General features: G+C 48.2%; 1 protein-coding gene across 5 annotated transcripts in view; it reads left to right on the top strand.

Annotated features, from left to right (window-relative positions):
• Window positions 1-26,241, top strand: part of ERN1 (endoplasmic reticulum to nucleus signaling 1) — a 76,820-nt gene that overhangs the window by 34,008 nt on the left and 16,571 nt on the right. For 4 of the 5 annotated variants that reach the window (XR_006815869.1, XR_006815868.1, XM_045984115.1 and 1 more), the window contains exons 3-11: window positions 8,500-8,533; window positions 9,506-9,578; window positions 13,296-13,368; window positions 15,728-15,850; window positions 17,671-17,772; window positions 18,615-18,876; window positions 20,073-20,151; window positions 20,973-21,138; window positions 25,430-25,548. Coding sequence is in view for 3 of the 5 variants with exons in the window: in XM_045984115.1 (XP_045840071.1) it covers window positions 8,500-8,533; window positions 9,506-9,578; window positions 13,296-13,368; window positions 15,728-15,850; window positions 17,671-17,772; window positions 18,615-18,876; window positions 20,073-20,151; window positions 20,973-21,138; window positions 25,430-25,548 (1,031 nt within the window). In the remaining 2 variants the exon portion in view is untranslated. Of the gene's footprint in view, window positions 1-8,499; window positions 8,534-9,505; window positions 9,579-9,858; window positions 10,039-13,295; window positions 13,369-15,727; window positions 15,851-17,670; window positions 17,773-18,614; window positions 18,877-20,072; window positions 20,152-20,972; window positions 21,139-25,429; window positions 25,549-26,241 lie in introns of those variants that run through there. The other variant, XM_045984117.1, reaches the window with a different exon arrangement.

The raw sequence follows: 26,241 nt of genomic DNA, 5'->3' as shown, positions 1-26,241 counted from the left end.
GGGAAGTGTGCTGTGCTGCTGACCGGGTCCTCCTTGCCCTTCGAGCCTGGTTCCCTCCAGTGCCTTCAAACCCTGGGGGATCAGGCTTCACTTTAGAAAGGGAAGGTTTGGGGTACCTGGCTGGCTAAGTCAGTAGGGATCTCAGGATCATGAGTTCGAGCCCCATGTTGAGTATAGATATTACTTAAAAAAGCAAAATTGAAGGTTTGTATTATAGGTGAATGCAGGAAAAACAGATGTTTCTTCTGACATATCAGAAAGGCTTTCCTTAAATGGTTTCTTTTTTTAAGCTTCTCTTTTTAAAAAATTTTTTCATTATAAAAATGTCAACACACACAAAAGTGTAGACTAGTATCATGAAATCCTCGTGCAGCCAGTGTCCACCATCAGTGACTGTCAGCACATGGCAGGCCTCAGTTCCTTCCTTTTGTAGCAAATATCAGATCATTTTCCCCCCCATACATTTAAATAATTTTTAAATGTGAGTGAACATGGGGCACCTGGGTGGCTCAGTCAGTTAAGCGCCTTTGGCTCAGGTCATGATCCCAGGCTCCTGGCCTCAAGCCCCAAGTTGAGCTCCATGTTGGGCTCCTTGCTCAGTGGAGAGCCTGCTTCTCCCTCTCCCTGCTGCTCGCCCTGCTTGTGCTCGCTCACTCTTTCTCTCTCTCTGTCAAATAAGTAAAATCTCAAATGTGAGTGAACAAACAGTGGTGTGTGGCAGCTCTCTTTGGCTTTTATCGCATAGGTTTCTGTGTGGAAAAGTCCTTTTCATTTGGAAAAACTTACTGGAATGACTCTATCCCACATACAGTATTGAATCTCCTAAATTCCTGACTTCCTTTCATTCTGCAAACAGCATCGTCTACTAAGTACGAGGGAGCAGAGGCCCCCTCGGCAGTTACCTTGGACGTCACTCTGATTACTCATTAAACTGTACATAAGGTTTATGTACTTTTCCATGTATATTTCACAGAATGCAACATAGATGGACTCTGTCCTTCAACCTGCTGAAAATTCAATCCAGCCTCGCAATATCTGAGACCCAGAAGGGTCGCCTATGCCTGGGGCGGGGGGATGATCCGTGCCTCCTAAGAAGATACCAGGTGCAGTGGGCAGTCATTTTCTGGTTTCCTCGAGCGCAGAGACCAACACAAAAGCATGGGGCCATTCAGGGAAGAGACGTGATTGAAAGAGAAGCCTGGAGAAGAATTGGGCCCAGGTTTTGCAGAACCCTGAATGCCTAAGCCTCTGGTTCCCAAGCCGTGCTGAGGGGCCCTGGGTGCCACAGTATATTCACAAAGGCATTGCACCTTGTTCTAAATATTTTGTTTTTGAAGATTTTATTTATTTATTTGACAGAGACAGCCAGAGAAGGAACACAAGCAGGGGGAGTAGCAGGCAGAGGGAGAAGGAGGCTCCCCGCTGGGCGGGATTCCCAATGTGGGGCTCCATCCCAGGACTGTGGGACCATGACCTAAACCGGAGGCAGACAGTTAACCAACTGAGCCACCCAGGCGCCCCTTGTTTTAAATTTTTGAAAGAAGCCTACCAGTACTCAACAAGTGTCAGACACCACACTCAAGGTAGTTTTTTGTTTCAACATTAGGTTGTGCTCCCTTCCTTTCAACAGTGTATCTTTGCAAAGCTCAATTTTTGGTGGTTGCTGTGATAAAATTAAAATACCGCATGATAATCAATGTGGACTGGTAACAAGGGGGGCCAGTGTCTAATCCGATTATAAGGTTTGGGATATTGTATGGCACCCAGAAGGTACACATCCCATTAGTAAATAATTATGGTTAAGAATGAAATAAATGGTTTTCTTTCCATTTATGTGTTTTCCTTTTTTTCACGTGGCTTCTGAGTTGCTAGTCCCTATATACCTAGGTCGTGTAGAACTAACTGTTTAGTAAATGGAACTGGAAAGTATGGCCTAGGGCCTTCTGAAGAAATTACTGAGACACAAAGGGTGCCATGAGCCAAGAAAGTGTGGGATCTTCTGACTTGAGCCACAGAGATGGAAAGTATTCAGTAGGCAGAGGTGGGGAGCCGTCATAGGGCTTTTTGTGGAGGAAAGATGTGAACAAATTTGCCTTTGTCAGGGTCTTGAAGATGGTAGGTAGAATGCACACCTGAAAGCTAGAGACCCCAGATAGGGGGCTGGTTAGGAGACTCCTGGGGAGACCCAGTGAGAAATGGTGACTGCCTGCTTTGGCAGATCTTGAGAAATGTTCACTGGGCTGAATCTTACACAACTCGTGATCTAACTGAATGGGAGTGGGTTAGAATTAAGGGGAAAGTCAAGTATACAGACACTTATACTCTGCTGGTGGGAACCTAAAATAGCACAACCACTTTGAAGAGCTGTTGGGCGGCTCCTTGTCAAGTCAGATGTAAACCAGCCTGGCTCCACAGTCCAGGTATCTTCCCAACAGAAGCGAAAACCCAACAAACACTTGCACACAGATGCTCGTAACAGCTTTAGTCATGTTTTTCCAGCCCAGAACTGGAATAACCCAGTGTCCCTCAGTAGATCAGTAAACAAATTGTGGCACAACCATGCGGTGGGACAGTACTTAGCAATATAAAAGCACTGTGATAACGTGCAACAGTGTAGCTGAATTTCAAAAACAGATGCAGAGAGAAGGAACCCAGACACTCAAGAGAACCTAATGGGGGAACTGCATTCGTACAATTTTAGAACAAACACAACGAATCCATTGATGGTTATGGAGTGGGAGTCGGGGATTTTGAAGGTGGGGATACTGAAGCATGAGAAAATGCTTTGGGGTGACGGAAACGCCGTAGGGTACGAGGGTGGTTACATGGATGTGTGGGTTTCTCAAGACTCCTAGAATTGTACACCTAAAAGGAGAGAAAGGAGTAAGGAGAGAAAGGAGAGCCCAGAGGTTGGGTGTGTTGTGGGCTGGGGAGGAAGGAGTTAGCCAGCCAGAGGAGGACCAGAAGATCCTTGGAGACATGGTACCACCTGGGAGTTAGAAGGAAAGAGTGAAATTGGGCAAACTTGAGGAGAAGGGTAGGAAGTTTGGGAGAGCTCACTCTGCCCTCTTTTACTCCCCCTGTACCACAGAGGGCAGAATTGGGTGGAGAGGAGGAGAACTTGAGGCAAGGAGTGAAAGTTTGAAATATTAGCTGTGAGGAAGAGGGAACAGAGGCCAACCAGGAAGTAGATAAGCGTATCTCTTATGACTTGGGGCCCAGCTGGAGAATGCTTTCTCCAAGAGCAATTTAGTGTTTTCTTCAGCAGCACTCAGAGCCTAGGTATAGAGGAAAGGGGATGGCTAGGTAGATTTTGGGTTGAGAACTGGTAGAACCTAGTTGCTGGATTATTAAAAGTCATTAATGATGGATGTCCAGACTGGGCAGGAAGAGAGGTAGGAAGGAAACGAACCTGAACTGATTATTCCAATCAGTCCTCTGTGCCAGGCACTGTTTTAGGTGTTGGGGATGTGGGAGACAACAAAAGGTCAATCAGTGGCTGGAATCGATGTTTCTTAAAAAACAAGTTAAATATACTGTACTTCAGAGGGGGTTTAAGTGTCGTGGAGAAAAATCAAGTAGGGAAGAGGTGTAGGGGATCCCTGAGGGATAGGAGGTGGTCAAGGAAGACCCCCCTGAGATGGTGACATTTGATCAAAGATGTGGGCAGAGGGGGCAGCAAATGCAAAGGCCCTGAGGCAGGAGCAGGCTAGACAGTATTTGAGGGCTATGAGAGCTCGGCTGGAATAAGCAAGGAGGAAATAGCATTAGAGGGTGGGAGGGTGCAATTGTGTGGGATTTGTAGGCCACTGGGTGACCACTGGCCTTTATGATTGAAATGGAAACCACCAAAAGATTTTGAGTGGTAGAGAAGGAGAATCTGACTTCTGTCCTTACAAGCATCACCATTCTCAAGGCACAGACTTTAAGTCTTAACAAACATTTCGTCCTTATTTAATCCACAGAGAGATGCCTCATGGGTTATTGGTGTTATTGTATATTTTTTTCTTTACTGATGAGGAAATTCAGGCCCAAAGAGATTAAGAAATTCTGCTGAGGTCACTCAGCTGGTAATTGGCAGAGTTAGGACTTCAGCAGAGACTCATCTGATTCCAAAGGCCACTTAGACCAGAAAAAAGGGAGCACTTAAAAGGGAAGGAGTTCTGATGACGGAGGGATACTGGGCATAGGGAACAAAACGATGATTGTTACAGATGCAGACCTTAGAGTTTGGCCGCTGACAGGATGTGTTGGAGAGAAATGAGTGTCAACAGTGTCATTTGGAGCCTGCCTGTCTTCTAAGAGAATAGTGGTACTGTTAACGAAATAGGGGGTCAAGAGTAGAAGTAGGTTTGAATTGGAACATGGAGGGCATGACTTTGGGCGGGTAGTGGCTGAGGTGCTGGTAGGAAGTAGTGGAAATGTCCGGTTGATCCTGGAAGAAGAGCTCAGAAGATGATGGGGACCTGAAATCTCCCACCGTGGTTATGGTTGAAGCTTCGGGGAAGCATGTGCTCTCTGAGATAACTCAGGGGAGAACCTGGAAATGTCCATTCCTGTGGGAGGGAGCCAAAGAGGGGGGCAGAAGTCAGGCCGTGCTGAGAGGTATGAGACTCAAGGGGCAGAGCAAGCCATAGAATGGGAAGTGGCCGTGGAGGGGCTGCCTCCTAGTGGGTGGTCGGAGCAGCAGGTGCATGTGGTGGCCAGAATGGTCTAGAAGCTGCAGAAATGGTAGAGCTGTTGGTGCTCCTGGATGGAGCCGCAAAGACCCATAGCTCAGAAGGGGAGCAAAGTCAACAGTATACATGTGGCCCAGGACAGAGGGAGAGGGCATGAGGCTCCAGAGAGGATGGGATGGAGAATGAAACCAGAAAAACTATTTGTGGAAAGATAAAAATTCATGTCTTGTGGAGATAAAAATGTTTCAGTTTTCACCCTTGTGAACTTGGGCAAAGGAAGGGTGTGATCATCTGTTATGAGGCATTTCTGTCCCTGGTTAAAAAAGAGGCTTCAATGAGCACAGTAGAAATGAGGTCACCCAACCTCATCCGGGTCTCTGGCTGTAAAGATTATGTCATTTCAAGTCTGAGCTGGACCCCCTAGGGAAGGGCATCCTGTCCCACGGCTGCTCCCTGGGGAGCAGGGAGCAGGTTCCTGTCTGTCCCTGTCGGTCCCTCCTCCAGCCTTACCTGTACCTCGATTAACACCTGTTTTCATGCTTGCACAGGAACCAACCCCCTCCCCGCCACCACTCCTTTTTTCCCTTCTGAAAGTAAAACAGCTTTGTGAGATGCCTTTTATCCTTATCAGTCTCCATATAGATAGAGTGACTTATTTTGTAGCAGTGTTTGTTTATAGCATTATAGTTAGGCCAGCTTTCTTTTCACATTACTGAATTCTTTTTTTTTTTTTTTTCTTTTTAAGCAAGAATCTTGCCTGATACCAGTTCTCATTATTAAATAAAAACAACTACTTTTCCACCTTGGGCTTTCATTGCACATTTTCAGATTATGCTGTTTGCTTTTATTTTGCCAGCTTTCCAAGTTTTTTTTTTTTTAATTATTATTATTTTTAAAATTTCTAACATGTTAGGGAGAATTTCAAGCAGATGTAGAAGGAATAGCAAAATAACTCCCCAATGTTGCCACGGTCATTTTTAACAGTTATCAGTAGGCTTCGATTTTTTTGTTTTATCAGCCCCTTGCATATGAGTTTTTTTTTTCCTGTAGTATTTTAAAGATTTTATTTATGTATTTAAGAGAGAGAGAGAGAGCACGTGCACACAGGTTGGGGGGGGGGGGCGGACTCCGCACTGAGCACAGCGCTTGATCTCGTGACCCTGAGTTCAAGACCTAAGCTAAAATCAAGAGTTGGACGCCTAACTGACTGAGCCACCCAGGCACCCCTTTTTTTCTGTAATATTTTAATACTCACAGATGCAAATGATTCTTTAAGAAAACAAAAATCTAAGGTGTAGGGCACGGCTGGCCCTCAGAAGACGAGCAGCACTTTTTTCACCTGTGGGAGTTGACTTAATGGTGGTGCTGTGACCTGGCTTCCAGCTCTGCCCGTGTCCACTCCAGGGACCGCATCTTACGTGGATGGGAACGCTAAGATGACCAGAAGCTCCTCCTACTGGAGTTCCTCTCCTCCTAAGCTTACCATTCGAGAAGCACAGTTCTTAACACACCCAGAGAGCTGTCCCACTGCTCCTTCCCTGGCTCCTGCCAGTGGCCTCTGTCTTCCCTGGAACCTGTCGGGTGCAGGACACGTTTTGGGACTTAAGGCCTCAGTGTTAGGTGGCCAGCGGATGAGCTCTAGAAAACTGGAGAGATCTGCCCCCGAGGACAGGTCCCTGAGCATGAGCAAGCGTGGTCCCGCAAAGATAACCCTGTGACCAGGACTCGAGATCCTGTCAGTCTCCGGCTCTTGTTTCCAGGGAAGTGCGAGAATTTGGCCACATCCTCTTCTGCTGTGTTTATCTGTGGTACCTTGAAGCAGCCGAAATGGACAACCCAAAAGCTGCCCTCTGGCCACCGTGTTTCTCTGGTGCCACGGCACTGTCGCCTCCCTGGGCTGGGCAGGGGGCGCTGGGCTGTGGCTGCACCTCGCCTCTGTCGGGGGCGGGGGGAGGTGACCTGTCTCTTGTTTCCTGTGTCTTGCGTCAGTCTGTTTGTGAGCGTGTGCCTGCAGGTGATTAATGGGAACGGTAAACAGACGCTTCCTAACTGAAAGTTCCTCCTGTTTCCTAAGATGTTTCTGGTGTAATGAATTGTTTGTTTGCAGCCCACAGACCACATGTGCTGTGTGTGCTTTCATGTGGGAGCTGGGCTTGTAAAGTCAACAGATGATAAGGCTCGAAAGAGTTTTCTTCATCTGAGAATGCCAGGGGGGCTGGGGAATCAGCGGCGCAGCCTGGGGACCCTGGCACTCTGCATCCAAAACCCTGTGACGATAGGTGCCGTCCTCACCCCCTCGGCTTTGAGGTTGTGGATGGTGTGGCTGTGTAGCCCGGGGTGTGGGGGGGGAGGGCGAGCTTTTTTAACAAGAAGGCATTTTTTTAATTTTTTGCCTTTCCATCATTTTTTTTTCCTATGTGCATTGAAGATTTTCTCCTCAGCTGCATTAGTACTCTGTGTACATTATCTTTTCTCCTGAACATCACAATATAAAGATTTGTACGTTTTTAAAATTGTATAAGCCCTTTTAGAAGCCTTTATTTTCTGCCAAGTGGACATTCCCTAATTGAACCATATTATTGAATAGTTAAGTCATTTGTAATGCTACTGTGAGCATCTTTGTACACAAAGCATTTTCTGTGTTTTATATTACATTTAAACTAGATTTTGTAGAAATGGAATTTATGGATCAAAGGGAATCAAGGGGAACAAGCACTTGGAGGCTCTAAGATCACCATATTGATCCCCCAGTGGGGTGTATCCATTTGCCACCAACCAGATTTTCATCAACAGGAAAATTTATTCTTAAGCCACAGTTTTGTTTTTCTGGATGGGAGTTCCTAGTACCACTCCAGGAATCTGTGACAAGGTGATGGTTTAGGTTTTGGTGTGTCAGAGAGTGACACTGTGACTCATTGTCCACTGTGGGTTGCGGCTGGTTCTTCCTTCACTGTCCATCTCCCAAGTTATGTGCACATTTTTTTTTTAAGATTTATTTATTTTAGAGAGTGGGGGAAGGGCAGAGGGAGAGAGAGACTGAGAATCCTCAAGCAAACTCTGTGCTGAGCGTGGAACCTAATGTAGAGCTTGATCTCATGACCCTGAGGTCATGTCCTGAGCAGAAATGAAGACTTGGGTGCTCAACCGACTAAGCCACCCAGGTACCCCCATGTACACATTTCTTTTTTTTTTTTTTTTTAAAGATTTTATTTATTTATTTGACAGACAGAGATCACAAGTAGGCAGAGAGGCAGGCAGAGAGAGAGAGGAAGGGAAGCAGGCTCCCCCCCAAGCAGAGAGCCCAATGTGGGGCTCAATCCCAGGACCCTGGGATCATGACCGGAGCCGAAGGCAGAGGCTTTAACCCACTGAGCCACCCAGGCGCCCCACATTCCTTGACATTAGTTCCATTCTGCTCTGTTCTTTCTCCAGTCTCGGGGACAATCTGTGTCTTTGGATGTGTGCTTTCGTTTTTTTTTTTTTTTCTTTTCTTTCCTTTTCTTTTTAAGATTTATTTATTTGAGAGAGAGAGAAAGTACAAGAGGGGGGTTAGGAGCAGAGGGAGAGAGGCCGGCTCCCTTCTGAGCAGGGAGCCTGACCTGGGGCTCGATTCCAGGACTCTGGGATCATGACCTGAGCTGAAAGCAGCTGCTGAACACGGAGCCATGCACCTGCCCCTGGGTGTGTGTTTTCTAAAGTGCCTTCACGTACATTATCTGGTAAATTTAAGGTTTTGATAGCACTTGTGAATCTTTTCTGGGGACCTCTTGGAATCTGATATTTTAGAGTCTGATGACGCCTCTGTTGTTGTTTCGCACAGATCCAGTCCTGCAAGTTCCAACACATGTGGAAGAGTAAGTCTTCTGATTTGCTTCAGTACTTCCCCTTTCGTGCACTTTCAAAGACCATTCCATCAATATTTAGGAAGCTAGCCGCTGGGAGTGCATGTATGCATACGCTTGCGGTATACCGAGAATGATGGGGACAGGGAGTCTTACAGGTGCTATGGTCTGTGTTGGGTGGACCGTTCCTCGGAGGAAGGAGAAAGTGATATTAAAAAGGCTTCCTGGAGATGAAACTCAAGTTGAGTTTTGAGCTTAAGCTGCCAAAGTCCTGCCAGAGGGGTTAGATCCCTCTTCACCGTCATACCATGGAGAGGAAACACAACGTGACCTGCTACAAGAGTGTGTGCTGTGGCCCCTGTCAGAGCTCAAATGTTGGGGGCAGCCTAAGCACAGAAACGATTCAGCGAGGGGTTTCTGAGTGCCTAGTCCTAGTTCAGACTTCACCAGGTTAAACTTACCAAAGACCACAGAGAGCCACGGACTAGAGACCGTCATCCCTCTCCTTGGCAGGTTCTCTCTGATGTCAAGCTTTCAGAGTCTGCTTTTATTGCCTCCAATTTAAAAATAAATGTTTGTTGAACACTAAGGTAGATTTGTCCTGCCTGTTTACATACTGTTGCATGCTATTAAATATTAATTGTTGACGTTCTATACACAATTGACTTAGAAACTGAAAAGCAGACTTAATGGGTTCTTTTTCACTTCATCATTGTCACCTGGAGTGCTTTGACCAAATGATGATTTACTCTTCTATGGTTTTTTACTTTTTTTCTTTCTTGCAGGTTGCTTTTTTTCTGCGCAAGTATAGCCTATCACCATAGGGATATTTTATTTGTGGCTAAAAGTGAAAGAGCGGTGGGTGGAATTGTCTTAGACACACACATGTCCCCCTTCCTCCAATCATGACTTTGCATGGCTTTGGGATGTTGTTCTGTGCCCTGGGCTATAATTTATCACTGATACTTACCCCTCAATCTCTAGGCCTGCCTTCCTCCCAGATCCCAATGACGGCAGCCTGTATACGCTTGGGGGCAAGAATAATGAAGGCCTGACGGTGAGTGTATTTAGTTTCTTTGTGTACTTTGAGGTTCTGGACCAGTGGTCCTCAACTGTTGCCCATTGAGATCACCTGAAAGCTTAAAAAAAAATCTCTGGAGATTGTGATTTGTGTGGTCTGGGGTGAGATCTGGGCATCAATATCTTTTTATTTTTTAAAGCTTCTTAAATGCACTTTTAATTTTTTATTCTTATAAGATTTTATCTATTTATTTGCGAGAGAGAGAGCAGGAGCAGGATGGAAGAGCAGATGGAGAGGGAGAAGCAAGGAGCCCGACGGGGGGTTGACGTGGGGCTCGATCCCAGGACTCTAGGATCATGACCCGAGCCGAAGGCAGACACTTAACCGACTGAGCCACCCAGGTGCCCCCCTAAATGAGCTTTTACATGGCAGCCAGAATTCAGAAACACTGATCTGGACCACCAGGTTCCCATGGGCCAGCCAGCATGCTGGAGAGGTATGAGACTCCCTTTAGCAGCAGGACTTGCTCTAACTAGCGATTCTCAAATTGGAGGTTTAAAGCATTGTTTACCCCCACCCACCCCAGCGAATGTCCCCTTCCGGCATGGGGAGTTGGTGAGATTCCATTCCCATCCCATCTTCATTTGAGACTCTAGACCAGTGGTTCTTAACCTTAGCTACACATTGTAATAACCTGGAGCACTCTTAAAAAAAAAAAATCTGTACCCCAATCCCAAAAGTTTCTGTTTAATTGATCTAGGTCATCAGCAATTTTAAAAGCTCCCCGGATAAGAGAATTTAGAAACAGGCCCACACATATGGTCACCTGATTTATGAAAAGGGTGATGCTGCAGGGCAGTAGGGGAAAGGTGGTCTTTGAATAAATGGCATGAGTCAGCTGGGATGTCCGTGAAAAAGTATCTTAACTCCTGCCTCATGCCAGACACACGAGACTCAGTTTCAGAGAGATGGTGTAACTAAGTGTGAAATGTGGAATAAAACTTTAAGAAAAAAAAGTAGCAGAACATCTTCACAACCTTAAAGTAGGAAAAGATTTCTTTCTTTCTTTTTTTTAAGTTGGCTCCTTGCCAAATGTGGAGTTCGGTGCAGGGTTTGAACTCAAAACTGTGAGATCAAGATCTGAGCCAACACTAAGAGTTGGACACTTAACCAACTGAGCCACCCAGGTGCACCAGAAAAGATTTCTTAAATAGAATGAAATAAACAAAACAGAAACACCCCACACTAACCATAAAGGCATATATATATATATATATATATATATATATATATATATATATAGGATTATATTAAAATTAAGAGTTTTTCTTCCTTAAGAGACACTGTTAACAGAGACAGGCCACGCTGTACCCAGCAATACACATATGACTCCAAGAAAGGATTCATATTCAAAATATGTAAAGAACTATGGATTATTAAAAAGAGAACCTAATAGAGAAATAGCAGAAGAGGTTATCCAAATGGTCATTAAACATATGAAAAGATACTCGGCTTCATTAATCATTAGGGAAATGAAAATAAAAATCACAATGTCCTACTACTAAAATGAGAGAAATAGAGAAAAACGGGTGTTGGGGGAGGGGTAGTGAAACAACCAGAGCTCCTGGGCACTGCTGGAGAAGGGCCACTTGGTATATCCAGTTTGGAAACTGTTTGGCAGACTCTGTAAAGCCTTATGACCCAGTCCTCCTTCCCAGGTTATTATGTACCCAACAGAAACGCCTGTGAGCATTCGCCAAACAGGTACCCAGAGTTACCGCAGCGTTTCTGAAAATAACCAAGAGGTGAAAACTGCCCAGACAACATCGCTAGTAGACAGGATAAAGAAATTACGGAACAGCGATACAATGAAATAGTCTGCATCAGCGAGAACCAACAGTCTGTGAGTCTGCACGGCAATGTGGAGGAACCTCACTGATCTGAGGTTGGACAAAAGATGACAAACAAGAAAGGTTGCACACTGAGTGATTCATCTATATAAAGCTCAAAGACAGGAAAAACTAGTCTATGCTGTTTTGAAGTTAGGATAATGATTACCCTGGAAGATTAGGATTGGAAGAGAAGGCAAGAAGAGGAATTTCGGAGTGCTGGAAATGTCCTGCTGCTTCGTGTACATTCTGGCTACGTGGGTTGGTTCACTTTGCGCCGTTGCACTGAGCTGAGGTGTACAGTTCCGGGTGCCATTTGTGTCCTGCTTCAATAGAAAGTTTTTTCCTAAGACATCTCCAAGATTCTAATGTGCAGCCAAGGTTGAGAACCAGTGGTCTAGACTGTACGTGGCTGTGAGCTCTCATCGGGGTATTTTAACCTCATCTTCTGAATAGCCAGGACTGGAGTGAATGAGAGGAAGGCAAAACCTGTGTACAGGTGTGTGTGTTCTACCGTCAGCATTTCTCGTCACACCCCCAGAGCCTGTTTCTGAGTGCCCTGTTCGCTAGACACCGTGTGCAGTGATTTGTGGAAGTTGTCTCACGTTTCAACAGCCCTCTGGGATACACATGTTATCCTCCATAAGAGGAGTGGAAACTTCGCCCACAGAGGTGAAGAAGTGTGTCCAAAGCCAAAGCATCAAGTGTTGTAACTTGGGACTTGAACTTCCAAAAGATGCTCTGACCACCAGCCCTCACGTCTTCCTGTGTTGTGGGTCAACAGTTCCGCAAGCTGTTTGTTTCCCAGCTTGGGCCTTAAACAGGGAGGCCTGTAGAAACGCTCAGCAGACTATAGGCTCCAGACTGGAAGCCTTGCAATGACTCTGTGATTCTCCAAAACATCCGGCAAAACCCAGTCAGACATGACGGCCTTTCTGTGGCATTTCTCCTTTTCTAAGGCTCAATTTAAATGTGGAGGTAATGGGGGAAATCCAAATGATTGATTATTTCAAGTTCTGTTTATTAAAACTAGAGAGAAATCTTTTCTTTTTTGGAGAAAAAGATGACGGTGTAGTAGAAATAGAATAGTTTCAAGAACACAGAATGTTCCAAAAATAAAGTATACCGAAACGAACACTAACCAAAGGAACTCATCAGATGTCAGCTGTAGACTCAGTTGTATGATGAAATGCTGTTGAAACACATGGATTCTTTTGAGCTTGAGTTTGTTTTCCTGGCACCTACCATAATTTCTTTCTAATACCAAGACTTAATTTTCTTGATTTTTCCGTAAGAGCATTATTTAATGAAGAAACCATCAAAATGACTTTTTCCACCTCAAACTCCTGGGTCACCCACATAATGACGATGTCTCCTTTCCCTTAAAGCTCCAGCTGGGTGCTGAAGTTGCTTCTCTTCAGATTTAATCTCATGGCTCACCCACACTCTGAAAACCATGTCATTCCACTCAGCCTAGCTGGTTCTGGGTCAATTTTGAAAGACAAGAGAATTTTTTCTGCCCACCTCCCCCCACCCAATTTCAAAGATTGTGTAACTTCTCCATATTTGTATAAGTCTTTTCAGAAAAGGTTTGTGTCTTCCCCAGAAGTGCTCTGTACAAGATACTTTAAGGGGCTCCGGGAGGGGACCTGGGAGCTCGAGGCTTGTTCTAAGTGGATATGGAAGCCTGGGGCAGCCCTTCTCCTTGGTTTCCAGTAAGGAAAACTCCCATCAACCATCCACACTGCCTCTCTCTTATTAGCAGAATTGGGTAACAGAAACAGATTGTGCAGTAAAATTATAATAATTGCACAAGACTTGGTTAACTTATTTTTTCCTTTGCCTTTTTTTTTTTTTTTTGAAGAAACTTCCTTTTACCATCCCAGAGTTGGTACAAGCATCCCCATGCCGAAGTTCAGATGGAATTCTCTACATGGGTAAGAGTTCCTGTTTTCAACACTGAAACTTTGATCTCTTTGGAAATGAGTCCTGGGAAATGAATCTGGGAAAGTAGCGCGTCAGAGAGAGAGGTGTGCAGTGACTCCCCACAAGCCCTTCTTGGAAAGGTCTTTCTTACCTTGGTTGTGCTTATTCACGCCAGGATCAGCTGACCAATTAAGAAAGGGTTCCCTCCACTTGGGAGCAGACTTGACACCATTAATATGGTTACTCATTTAACAGGCTTTTTAGCTGCCGTGTTGACTTACTCCAGTGATTTAAAGATTGCAACATACCCCGAAGCAATTGGATGAAATTTAAAGTGAACACAATAGTCTGAGCCAAGAAAGGGAAGCCAGGTTCTGCCTATTAATTATAGGACTTTCTTAGTATTTCCTGCTATCGAATATTGGATAAAACAGCACTTAACAGCTTGCCCAGATAAGCTGCCTTCATACCTATGGGGTCACCTCTTTGAAAGCATCAGATCACCTGCTTTTCTTTTACCATGTTGCTGCCAAAATGTCAATACAAATGCATTTGTAATACAAAGGAGAGCTGTGTTTATCTTGAAATCATAGTAGTAATAATATCCTATATTTACATAGCAGCTTTCCTTCTGAGGAACTGAAAGCACTTACTGCCGATTCGTGCCTCGGGAGCTTTATGTGCATTTCTGGGCCTCGCGTGCAGGCTGGATTTTAAGTTTTTGCTTGGGACTCGGGAGCTGTTGCTTTCTTCCACACCTTCAGGATGAGGAAGCCCCAAGCTTCAAGATTCAGAGGAAGTGATCAACACAAGCTTTCTCTTCTCTCTCCTGGGCCATGCCCCAGGCCCTCCTGACCATCTTCTTTTTTAAGATTTTATTTATTTATTTGAGAGAGAGAGTGAGCACGACCCAGGGGAGGAACAGGGGGGAAAGCAGGCTCCACGTTGAACAGGGAGCCAGATGTAGGGCTCAATCCCAGGACCCTAGGATCATGACCTGAGCCGAAGGCAGATGCTTAACTGACTGAGCCACCCAGGCGCCCCATCCTGACCATCTTCTGACCATCCGTGTAACTGTTGTCTGTCTGGGTTTCTAGATTTGGCAGCGGTTCATCACTTAAGATGCATTTAGGTTAGTGTGTTCCTATCATCCTTGTGTGGTGTCCTCTTAAGTGAGTTCATGAAGCATGTTTAAAACTGTGGCAATTGCCCAATCCATCCTTTAAGAGGTAGCTGAGTTACCCAGATGGTAATGGTCCTTGAAGTAACCAGAAGGGTATCATGCCAGATGGAAAGGGATCATGGGCACGGCTGTTTGGTGATGTTTTCACTCTATCTGCAGACCTTTTTCATACTAAGATTTTGTCATTGAGAACAGAAAGTTATCATCCATGGACAAGTTTCATATATGTAGACTAGGCATGTATGTGACATCTGTTAGAACTAAGTGTAGCTCCAGCAAATTCTGTGGCCCTGTTCTGTGATCTGTGGTCATAGACACGTGATCTTCCCAACATCTCTGTACTCTGCTTCCAAGAGGCCCTTGAAATAAGACCCTTGTCCAGTAAGTTAGAAAGATCCCAGTAACCAGAGGCCATGCCTTACAGAACAGAAATGCGTACCTTATGGTGACTGTGTTGACTTTCAGATGGGAGGCCCGTGCTACCGACCCACCGTTAGTGGGATGCTCTGGAGTATGTACCGCAGGGGCATATGCTTTGAGTTTTCCCAGTGGTGTTGTCTGGCTGTGCTGTCCACCTGTTCATACCTTTTAATCAGCTGACCAAGGTGTGGGGGTGTAGTGTGTGTGCTGGGGTCCAAGGCTGAGATAAGCTTGGCCTCATTAACGCCAAGTTGTGACCAGCTCTACTACCCAGTCCCAGGTATCAGCTAATTAGAGTTATAAACAGTAACTGTGGATCCTCTTTACATATGGGCTCCTTAGGGAGCGGTGTGGAGGTCTGTGAATGACAGTTACCAGAGAAGTCAACCCCGGGTGAATTTCTCTATTTATATAGACCTTGGTCTGTGGGAAGAGGATTGTCCTTTGGAGGCCAGGCTTTTCATATTTAAGGCCACTCATCAAAGCAATGAAGTCCACGAGTTTTATTAGGTTGTTAGGCTTGAAGGCATTTTCAAACCATCATTAGGTTATTAAGTTATTAGAAGACCCAGTGGGCCAAGAAGTTTTATTCTCTCCGCTGTAGCATTCACCTTGGCACCCTCGGAGCATTCGAGAAATGTCTTCAACATCAGGAGAACTCCCAGCCTCTCAGCACAGGAAACATCTTGGCCTGCTAGTTTGGCAGGGATACGTTTTTTTCCCATATGGGGTGAGTATAAATCAAGTGTGTCCTTATGACTTTTCAGGTAAAAAGCAGGACATTTGGTATGTCATCGACCTTCTGACCGGGGAGAAGCAGCAGACTCTGTCGTCGGCCTTTGCAGACAGTCTCTGCCCATCAACCTCTTTGCTGTATCTTGGGCGAACGGGTAAGAAGGGACCTTCTCTTGTGTATAACCTGTCTGTTTCCAAAGCAGCCTCCCCCTGGGTCTCTGCTGCTCTGGGCTTTACTCTCTAGAAGGTGGCCGGAGCTGTCTTCTCCAAACACAGACTTTACCATGTTGGTTCCCCTTTAAAAGCCTTCCCCGCCCCGCCCCTCCCCCCCACCAGGGCTCCCGTGGCCCAAGGGATTAGCCCGAAGCACCACAGCCTGCAGAACCTCCATGATGGGGCCACGGCCTCTATTGCCTCCTCCCCAGCTGTATTTCCCAGACTTAAACGTTTTCCAGTCAGTTCCCAGAATAAGCATTGCTGTTTGTTTTTTTTTTTTTAAAGATTTTATTTATTTATTTGATAGAGATCACAAGTAGGGAGAGAGGCAGGCAGAGAGAGGAGGAAGCAGGCTTCTTGCTGAGCAGAGAGCCCGATGTGGGGCTCGATCCCAGGACACTGGGATCATGACCTGAGCCGAAGGCAGAGGCTTTAACCCACTGAGCCACCCAGGCGCTCCAGCATTGCTGTTTTTATTTTTTTTTTATTTTTTTTTTTTAAATATTTTATTTATTTGACAGAGAGAAATCACAACTAGGCAGAGAGGCAGGCAGAGAGAGAGGAGGAAGCAGGCTCCCTGCGGAGCAGAGAGCCCGATGTGGGGCTCGATCCCAGGACCCTGGGATCATGACCTGAGCCCAAGGCAGAGGCTTTAACCCACTGAGCCACCCAGGCGCCCCAGCATTGCTGTTTTTAAAGACATTCAGCAGTGGGTCCGTCCCTCTCCACCAGCTACGCACTTGTTTGCCTTGATTTGATCTTTTTTTTTTTTAAAGATTTTTTTTATTTATTTACTTGACAGAGAGAGACTACAAGTAGACAGAGAGGCAGGCAGAGAGAGAGGGAAGCAGGCTCGCCGCCGAGCAGAGAGCCCGATGCGGGACTCGATCCCAGGACCCTGAGATCATGACCTGAGCCGAAGGCAGCGGCTTAACCCACTGAGCCACCCAGGCGCCCCGCCTTGATTTGATCTTGACCCTGAGTGAGGCTCTTCCAGCTGGAGTGTTGGTCCTGGCCCCTCTATATTTTCTTTGTATTCAGCTTGAAAACTGAATGGTTTCATCTCAGCCCCTCTGTCTCACAATGCAGTTAGGAGAGCCTGCTTGGCACTTTCTGCGTTCTGCCTGGAGATCCCTGCAGCCAAACCTGCAAGATCGCCAGGTGCTTTCTTGCGCTCTTCCAAGTTGCCGCAAGCTGTGGGCTGTGCGGGTGTCACCGCGCGATAGCCTGGGCCACCCCGTGGCAGCTTCCAGGAGCAGTTTCCTTCCTGCTCCTTCATGCTTCACTTCGGCCTGCCAGCCTCCCCCTGCCACCTTGTCCCAGTTTCCTTGTGCTGTCATAGCCCTATCCCATGTCTGGGTACCAGTTTCTAACATCAGCTGTCTGTTGCTATATACTAAACCACCCCATCACTTAGGTGGTTTGAAATGGTACTGTGATTTAAAAAAAAATAAAATTGTGATGCACAATAGCAAAAAAAAAAAAAAAAAGTAAATAAACACAGTGATATTGATTCCGTGAGTCGTGAGTTCAAGGGCACAGTGTGAGTGGCTTGTCCCTGCTCCACACACTGTCCTCCAGGTTCACCCATGTGTCTGGGACATCAGTTCCCGCCCACGTGGCCTTTCTCTTTCCCCACGGATGGCCTGGACACTTTACAGACATGTAGAGAGGGTCTGTCCGTTGTCATGTAGGTCAGGTCGGCCCCTCAGCAGGCGCTGGGGCCCCTGCAGGTAACAGGCCGGTGTGTGTTCTCCAGAATACACCATCACCATGTACGACACCAAAACCCGCGAGCTCCGGTGGAACGCCACCTACTTCGACTACGCAGCCTCGCTGCCTGAGGACGACGGGGACTACAGTAAGTGCTCCCGGGAGGGTCCACAAGGCTGGCGGGGTACGTGTGACCACGGAGGACGCTGTCACTCCCCAATGCCGGGTGTTCTTGTAAGGCACTCTTGGCCACCAGCTTCCGGAGTCGCCACTTGGACAGTCAGTATTGAAGGCGGGGGCCTGGGTTAGAAGCGTGGAGGGGAACCTTAGCAGAGCAGAGTTAGCCTGAGAGGAGGGAGGAAGCGCCATGTTGAGTCTCTCTCTGTGTCCCAGAAGGAACACACCACAAGCCCCCGGGAAGCGGAACTAAGTATGCTGTGATGTGAACAGTCCACCCCCAAATGTGACTCATCTCCCTAGTTTATTTCTCTCGGAAACGTCCCCCCAACTCAAACGAAAACTGAAAGCCAATTTTGCCATCTGAACACTGATAGCTGAACGTCTGACAGAAATCTCCTCTGTGGGTAGATGGGGGCGGTGTCAGTGGTCAGCTTTGACCTTCCACCCCATCAGTTGGTTTGAAATGATTGCTATAAAATATCCGAATCCTGGGCCTCTCCCCTGGCTCTTCCCTCCTCACTGTCTACCCTGGCTAATTGTGTAGAGCGCGGGAGAGTCTCATCAGGTAAACCGCCGTCCACAGAGTGGTCGTAGCTTACGTTTATGAAGCAGGCAGCTCTCGCTGTCCCGATGTTGTAGAGCCTGCACCGGGTTCACTGGAAACAAGTGACATCGTTGGGAGGCTATCTGAGAATGCTCCAGAAATCTTGTTTCCTGTAGCTGAGTGACTGCTTCTTGCCAGGAGAGAGAGGATGTGGTCGGTCGCGAGATGGGGTGAGACCGCATGCTTTGTTTATTTGATCTGTGCAGAGATGTCCCACTTTGTGTCTAACGGCGACGGGCTGGTGGTGACCGTGGATAGTGAATCCGGCGACGTCCTGTGGATCCAAAACTATGCTTCCCCCGTGGTGGCCTTTTACGTCTGGCAGCGGGAGGGTCTGAAGAAGGTGCTGCACATCAACGTCGCCGTGGAGACCCTGCGCTACCTGACCTTCATGTCCGGGGAGGTGGGCCGCATCACCAAGTGGAAGTACCCGTTCCCCAAGGAGACGGAGGCCAAGAGCAAGCTGACGTGAGTCAGGGGACCCAGGGCAGAAGAGGGCAGCCGTGACCCAGACCGTCCACAGGACGCCATGGCACAGGGTGGATAAAGAGCCAGGACTGGCTCCGTCGGAAAGTTCAAGATGCGTCTGTGCACTGGGGCATCCTTTGATGCTTCAGACTTCTCGAATATTACATAAATCAAAATTCTGGACAGGGATGAGGACTGCTGATATAGAACCCCAGCACAGTTTGCATCTGTCTTAACTGGTGGGAGGACAAGAGATATCTTTACCTTTTCTGGATTTTCTAAATTCTTACTCTAAGTCATATTCATTTCCAAAATGAGGGAAAGAGTGTTACCGCGTGTAAGCCCGAGCCTCAGCAGGCTTGTGTTCACCATCCCCACCTGTCAGCAGCCAGCACAGTGGTCCCGCAGCCTTGCCGAATCCCCGTTTCCGCTCCACAGGGCTGCAGGGAGAGCAGGTGGGACCAAGAGCGCTCTCCGAGTTGCACCGCGCCTTTCGCACGGCAGGTGTCTGTCGAGGGAGGTTTCAGAGTTTAGTGATGACCACTCCACACTGGCTATTGCCGATAACCGCAAGGGTCTGGAGGTGCAGCCCCTGCCTCTTCACGCCGACCCCACAGACAAAGCTGGACCCTCCCCCCGCCGCCCCTCGCTGCCCACCAGCCGGGGGAGCAGCACCCTCACCCGGTTTGGAACTTCTTGTGTATCCCTTTGCTGCAGTCATCCAGCTGAGAGCAGCCGAGTGTGTCTCAGGGTTTCTGTAGAACCTCTAGACTCCCAGTGAGTCACGCGACAGAATGGCAGCTCGGTTGTCAGAGCAGGCTGTGGCCCGGGCCACCTTAGTGTCTTGGCGGTGGTTGCGAGCATTTGGTTCTTCCCGGGTGAGCACTGTCCGTGGTTCTTTCTGCAGGCAGTGTGGGGAACGGTCCAGCGCAGCCTGCCCTAGGTGGGTGAGGGAAGCCAGGCCAATAGTTAGCTGACTCGCGCACGCCTCTGGGGACAGCGACAGCCGGGGCCTGCAGTCCAGGTTCCCAGGATGGTAGCCCTGCCTTCCCGTCCCCGCTGCCGGAGTGCCAGGGGTTAATCTGGTTATTCTTAGCGTGGCATTTGGGGCTGGCACACTTCTCTCCAGAAAGGCCCCTTCTGTGGGACATAGAAATTAAGTGACTGTGGAATGCGTGTTTCTGCTTGTCTCCTAGGCCCACCCTGTATGTCGGGAAGTACTCTACCAGCCTGTATGCCTCCCCCTCCATGGTTCACGAGGGAGTCGCCGTTGTGGTAAGTCTCCTCTCTGGAGCTCTCAGGGGCAGCCTCCTCCCAAGCACTCCTCTTCCATTTTGGCAAAGAATGACTCTGAATTATATTTGAACATCCTGTGGGGAAAGAATGCAAGACGCAGGTCTTAGATCCCGAGAAACAGTTCCTGCCCATGTACCATTTTTTACTTCCTGAGGGAAGATGTATGACAAGAGCAGCTTCCCAAGCCCTGGAAGCCCTAGTCATTCTGCTTTGCTTTCATGTTCAAGTCTAAACTGTCCAGGCTGGTGTTCACACCCTCCTCCATCTCCGTCTAGGCCCTCGGGACCCTTCTTCCACACTGCTCGGGTCTCTGTGGGTGTTGTACAGGCCATCTCTCCCTCATTCCAGAAGGTTCCTATTTGGCTTTCTCTACCTTTGTTCAGACTGTGCCTCATGCATCAAATGCCCTCCCTTCCTTTTTCCTGCTCAGATCCTTCCCATCCTTTGGTGACCTCTCGAGGCCTCCTCAGACCTCACCAGCCTCTTCCAAGTGCGGAGCCAGCACCAGGCTCCTGGCCAGAACAACTTCTACCCTGGTCAGGGCAGAGGCTGTGGGCTCCTTCACTTACCTCTGCTTCTCATAGTAGCCTCTGGCAATTCCACACACATTCTTCCCAGGCCCCAGACAAAAGAACTTAAAAAGCTGTCCCAGATGAAGGTGTTGAGGGAGGAGGCTCTGCCATGTGAGGGCTTTGTGTCTGGCTTGGCTGTCCTGGACCAGCCCCACACTAGAAATCGCTTCCCTTGGGTGCTCGTCTACAAGGGCTGCCCCACACCTCACTCCCATTCTTTATTCACAGCCCCGAGGCAGCACTCTTCCTTTGCTGGAAGGCCCCCAGACTGATGGGGTCACCATCGGGGACAAAGGGGAGTGTGTGATCACGCCCAGCACAGACGTCAAGTTTGACCCTGGGCTCAAAGGCAAGAACAAGCTCAACTACCTGAGGAACTACTGGCTTCTGATAGGTAAGCGCGGGTTTCTCATCTCTGGCCACAGTGTGCTGCCCCCTGGTGGGCAAACACCGGCCTTGCTCGTTACCTTGCCCGTGGTCAACTCTGCATTGTGCTTAGTTCGGGTCCAAGATGGTCTTTCAGACCTGGGACTGTTTTTATCTGCAAGGAAAAGAAACAGGGTAGTTGTGTTACCAAGTCAATTCTCAAAATTCATTTAATGTTCCAAAACCTAAGTACGGACTTAACATAACCTTTGTGCAGTTATCTGGCACGCGGACCGTCCATTATATGCCAGGCACTGGCACTAAGCACTTTCGAACCCATCTCCTCATTTCTGCCAGCGGCCCTTGTGGGGTAGACAGCCTTGTCGTTCCACTTATGGGAAACCAGGGCGATTCCTATGGAAGAGTTCCGTGGGGGTGGGGCAGGAGCTGGGACGGGGGAGAGTTGGAGACGGGGTGTGGGGGGGTTGTTGGAGACCCAGGAGGAATGGAAGTGGTGAAGAGATTGAGGCTGGGCTTGGGTCAGGGAGCCACAGCAGAAGTCCCCGGATGTGTATGTGGGTCCCCTTTTCCTTTCGCTTCCATTGTTGCTGTCCTTGCTAATGGCCCTCAGGAGGACTTGGGGGTCCTGTCAGCCACAGAGGTAGGTTGAGATGAGACTTGAAGGCAGTGAGTGTGATAAGTGAATGCAAGTCACGTGAGAGGAGCTGTGTCTCTGGTAAGTGTCCCTAGTAATTAGAGCAGGACAGAGTTCTTGAATTTGATTTGTCTCCGTGCATCCCGTCTCCCCCACTTCTGCTGCCTCCCGGCCCCAGAGATGGTGAGAGACAGGAATGCGGCTTTGTGAGGGGGCACGGGAGGTGAGTGGATGCTAGCTGCTGAGTGGAAGCGGCAGAGAGAGGGCAGCGCTGGAGGCACCAGGAAGGGATGGCTGGGAAGCATGTGGGCCCAGGAGGCCCCGTGGTGGCACCTGGGCTGGGCTGGAGGCTGGGGCCGGGGGTGTAACTGGGAGTTGCAGATAGGAGCCTGAGTGTCCCGGAGTCCTGTTCTCTCCCTGTACGGTTGTCCAGATCTTGTTCCTTCTGACTCTCTGTAGTCATTTTTCTTCTGCTTATTTTTTCTGCCAAATAATGGGCAAAAAAGGTAACAGTAATACTACCTTTTTTTTTTTTTTTAAGATTTTATTATTTGACAGAGAGAGATCACAAGTAGGCAGAGAGGCAGGCAGAGGGGGAGAGGGAAGCAGGCTCCCTGCTGAGCAGAGAGCCTGATGCGGGGCTCGATCCCAGGACCCGAAGGCAGAGGCTTAACCCACTGAGCCACCCAGGCGCCCCACTTCTACCTTTCTTTTGAATAGAAGTAGTTTCGAGAGCATGTGTGAGTGGCCGATGTGAGGGGGAAAGAGCTGATGAGTGGAAGCCATTAAAATTACAAGGTCATGGGGGCGCCTGGGTGGCTCAGTGGATTAAGCCGCTGCCTTCGGCTCAGGTCATGATCTCAGGGTCCTGGGATCGAGTCCCACATCAGGCTCTCTGCTGAGCAGGGAGCCAGCTTCCTCCTCTCTCTCTCTCTCTCACTCTCTGCCTGCCTCTCTGCCTACGTGTGATCTCTTTCTGTCAAATAAATAAATAAAATCTTTAAAAAAAAAAAAATTACAAGGTCATGTAGTTCTCTGTATGAGTTAAGGGATACATAACCAGCCCACCAGTGGCTAAGAAGAGAAAAAATTTTGAAAACTAAGGAAATATGTCCCTAAGACTATAAAAAATATGGGGGAAAAGTCTTCATGACTAGGTCACAAAATGATATTCTTTTAAAGTGGAAAGGTTGTCCAAGTAAGAAAACTGAGAAACTCAACAAAGTGTGAAGAAGTCATTAGGGAATCACCCCACACTTCTGAAGTCCTCTGGAGGAACTCCGGAGCTAGTCATTTTTTTTTTTTTAAAGATTTTATTTTATTTATTTGACAGAGAGAGATCACAAGTAGGCAGAGAGGCAGGCAGAGAGAGAGGAGGAAGCAGGCTCCCTGTGGAGCAGAGAGCCCGACGCGGGGCTCGATCTCAGGACCCTGAGATCATGACCCGAGCCAAAGGCAGCGGCTTAATCCACTGAGCCACCCAGGCGCCCCCGGAGCTAGTCATTTTTAAATAAGGAACTACTTGGCAATCTTTGCATAGACTCGGGGCCACAGGTAAAATGACATGCCCTTTTATGTCCAACTGTATCCTTTGATTTGGTTTTGGAGGAAGACATGAAGGATATCCCCACTTCCACAATGGTCTTGAAAATAAAATGAGTCCTCTTAGCTTGAGCGATGTGGTCTGCTGGCCTTAATCTGGGGTGCTTTTGGCTTCCTGTGGGAGCTTTATCAGACAAGCATGTGTGACCCCTGGAGATCCTGGGTCCATGGGTCTGGGCCAGGGCCTGTGCTTTTTGCTCTAGAGCCCAGACATGATGATGATGATAGATAAATCCCAAAGACCAGGTACTGTTTGTACAAAAATGTGTTGGGATCTCCTGATGATGCTCGTGGAAAAGTTGGTTCAGAGCGTGCAGCCTGATGGCGCCAAGGGCCCAGCTACGGGAGACGCCTGCCTGTGAGTGGAAGTACAGCAGGTAGTGAGGATCTGGGCTAATCCTGTCTGTAGTTGGCTCTTGCTAAATCCCTACAGGGGAGGCAGGACTTGAAACACAGGGAGCAGGCCCTGGGGGCGGGGGTGGGGGCAGGCAGGGCCCTGCAGCTCAGGGCAGCACCGTGGGAGGGCAGCCTGTTTTCTTCTCGAGCAAAGGTTTCTTGTTAGTGAGCCTCAGAGGTGCCCGGAGACACTCACATTCAGATCCCTGGGCCCCATCAGCAGGTCTGATTCCAGGGTCGGAAGCAGGAAGATCCCACATGAGGACATCGTACTTCCCAGGAAAGCATGTTTCATAGTTCTCACAAACAAGGGGAAATGTGGTGGTTCAGAACAAAATGATCTCCTTTAGGGACACCTGGGTGGCTCAGTTGGTTAAGCCTCTGCCTTCAGCTCAAGTCATAATCCCAGGGTCCTGGATAGAGTCCTATGTCTGACTCCCCACTCAGCAAGGAGTCTGCTTCTCCCTCTGTTCTCCCCACCCCCAAATAGATAAATAAAATCTTAGGGGAAAAAAAAAGAGGAAAGAAAGAATGATCTTATAGAGAACTGACCTAAAGATAAAGATTTTTCTTGTTTATTTTTGTCTTGGAAATACAGACCATAAAAATCTCTGGTAGGTTTGAGACAACAATGGAAAGATCATAGAGTGAGATCCGCATCACAGGGAGAGAACACAAAGGAAACTGCATCCTGGAGCCAGCAGCCCACTGTGAGAGAGTTAACTGGCTCTTCTGGGTAGTATAGGTGTCATTTCATGTTAGAGCTAAACTGATTTTCGAGCCATACTGAATCCCAGTTTTACTCAACTTTGTCTCTCTTACAGTAATATGCATACAGATGATGCTCAATAAATGTGTATCATACAGTAGGTAGTCTTCAAACAGCATAGAGATCAGTGAGTGAGCGCCCAGAGAACTGTGACCCCTGGCTCCCCTAGCAAATGCGTCCTGTTTCTCTCTTGTGAATAATTCACCACTTCCCAGGATGGAATTTAGATAATAGGAATAGAGCGCCACCCGAGAGATTTAAATACTAAGGTGGAAACGTGATAGCCTTTGTAGGGTGATGTTATGAGGTAGTCCTTGAAGGGAGAAACTGCTTGAATTTTTTTTTTTTTTTTAAGATTTTATTTCTTTATTTGACAGAGAGAGAGATCACCAGTAGGCAGAGATGCAGGCAGAGAGTGAGGGGGAAGCAAGCTCCCTGCCAAGCAGAGAGCCGGATGCAGGGCTCGATCCCATGACCCTGGGACCATGACCTGAACTGAAGGCAGAGGCTTTAATCCACTGAGCCACTCAAGCGCCCCAAAACTGCTTGAATTTTTAACGGAGCTTCAAGAAGCTTCAGCAGCCCACACGTAAATTAGAAATTACCCATACAAGTCTTACTCTGAACAAATCCCAAAGATCCTGATTCCTCTCCTGACAAGGACACTTCTTTGCCCCTCACTGTGAGATCCAGAACACTGTATAACTGCCACTGAGTAATAAAATTCCTGTCTTAATGAAATTTTTCTGGTAACTGCCCCTCATTTTCTCTCCCTTTGCAAATGTGGGTGCTCACACTCCGGGCCCCTCAATGGGGAGCAACAGTTGCCTAAGCTTGACATGGAGGGCCACTACTGTGTGGGGAGCCGGTCTCATGGAAATGTGTTTCCTCTCCCAGGACACCATGAAACCCCCCTGTCCGCGTCTACCAAGATGCTGGAGAGATTCCCCAACAACCTGCCCAAACATCGGGAAAACGTGATTCCTGCCGACTCAGAGAAGAAGAGCTTTGAGGAAGTGAGTGGGGACGTGAACAGTTAGTTCCTGCCTCCTTGGGTCAGGTGTTGGGGGAAGGCATTTGCTCTTGCCTTTGGAGCTCACAGTGGACTCGGGAGAGGAGAGGACTGCTTGGGAACCCACAGCAAACATCACCCAGTGAAGGCCTGGTGGGGAGGCTGTCAGAGCACTTAGTGAGGGCGGTGGGAAAGGCAGAGGGATAGGGGAGGGGGCTGGCCTGATGAGACAGAGGTAAAGGGCACCAGAGGACAGAGGGCAGCAGAGACAAAGACCCGGAGGTGGGACGAACCCTGCGTGGGCAGCTCTGGGCCTGAGATCAGATCTGAGGCCACCACGTGCTACAGAGGAACCCTGTTACCCAGCTTTGCTTGCTCCTGGCAGTGGGGCCAACGGTTGATGAGGAGAGGAGGTGGGAGACGGGAAGCTTCGTGAAACCAGGAGTAGCCCTTTGGAAACGGTGGGCTCGGCTGCTTGGTCTGGTCGAGGCTTGGTCTGGCAGGGACCCAGTGTGCCCACAGAACAGAGATTTGGGCAGCAGGGAGCCCCCCCCCAGGTGGTAGCTACCGCGAGCCTCTGCCCTGGGCTGCTCCCCTGCAGCTCTGGGGACACACAGTGCCAGGCAGGGTCTCTGCCGGACACAGGTGGCCATCCAGACTAGGACGATGGGAGGGGATTTAGTAAAGGAATTATTCT

Source organism: Meles meles, chromosome 18, assembly GCF_922984935.1.
Source record: "Meles meles chromosome 18, mMelMel3.1 paternal haplotype, whole genome shotgun sequence".
NCBI classification, from domain to species: Eukaryota; Metazoa; Chordata; class Mammalia; order Carnivora; family Mustelidae; genus Meles; species Meles meles.
This window is presented reverse-complemented; position numbering and strand designations above follow the sequence as displayed.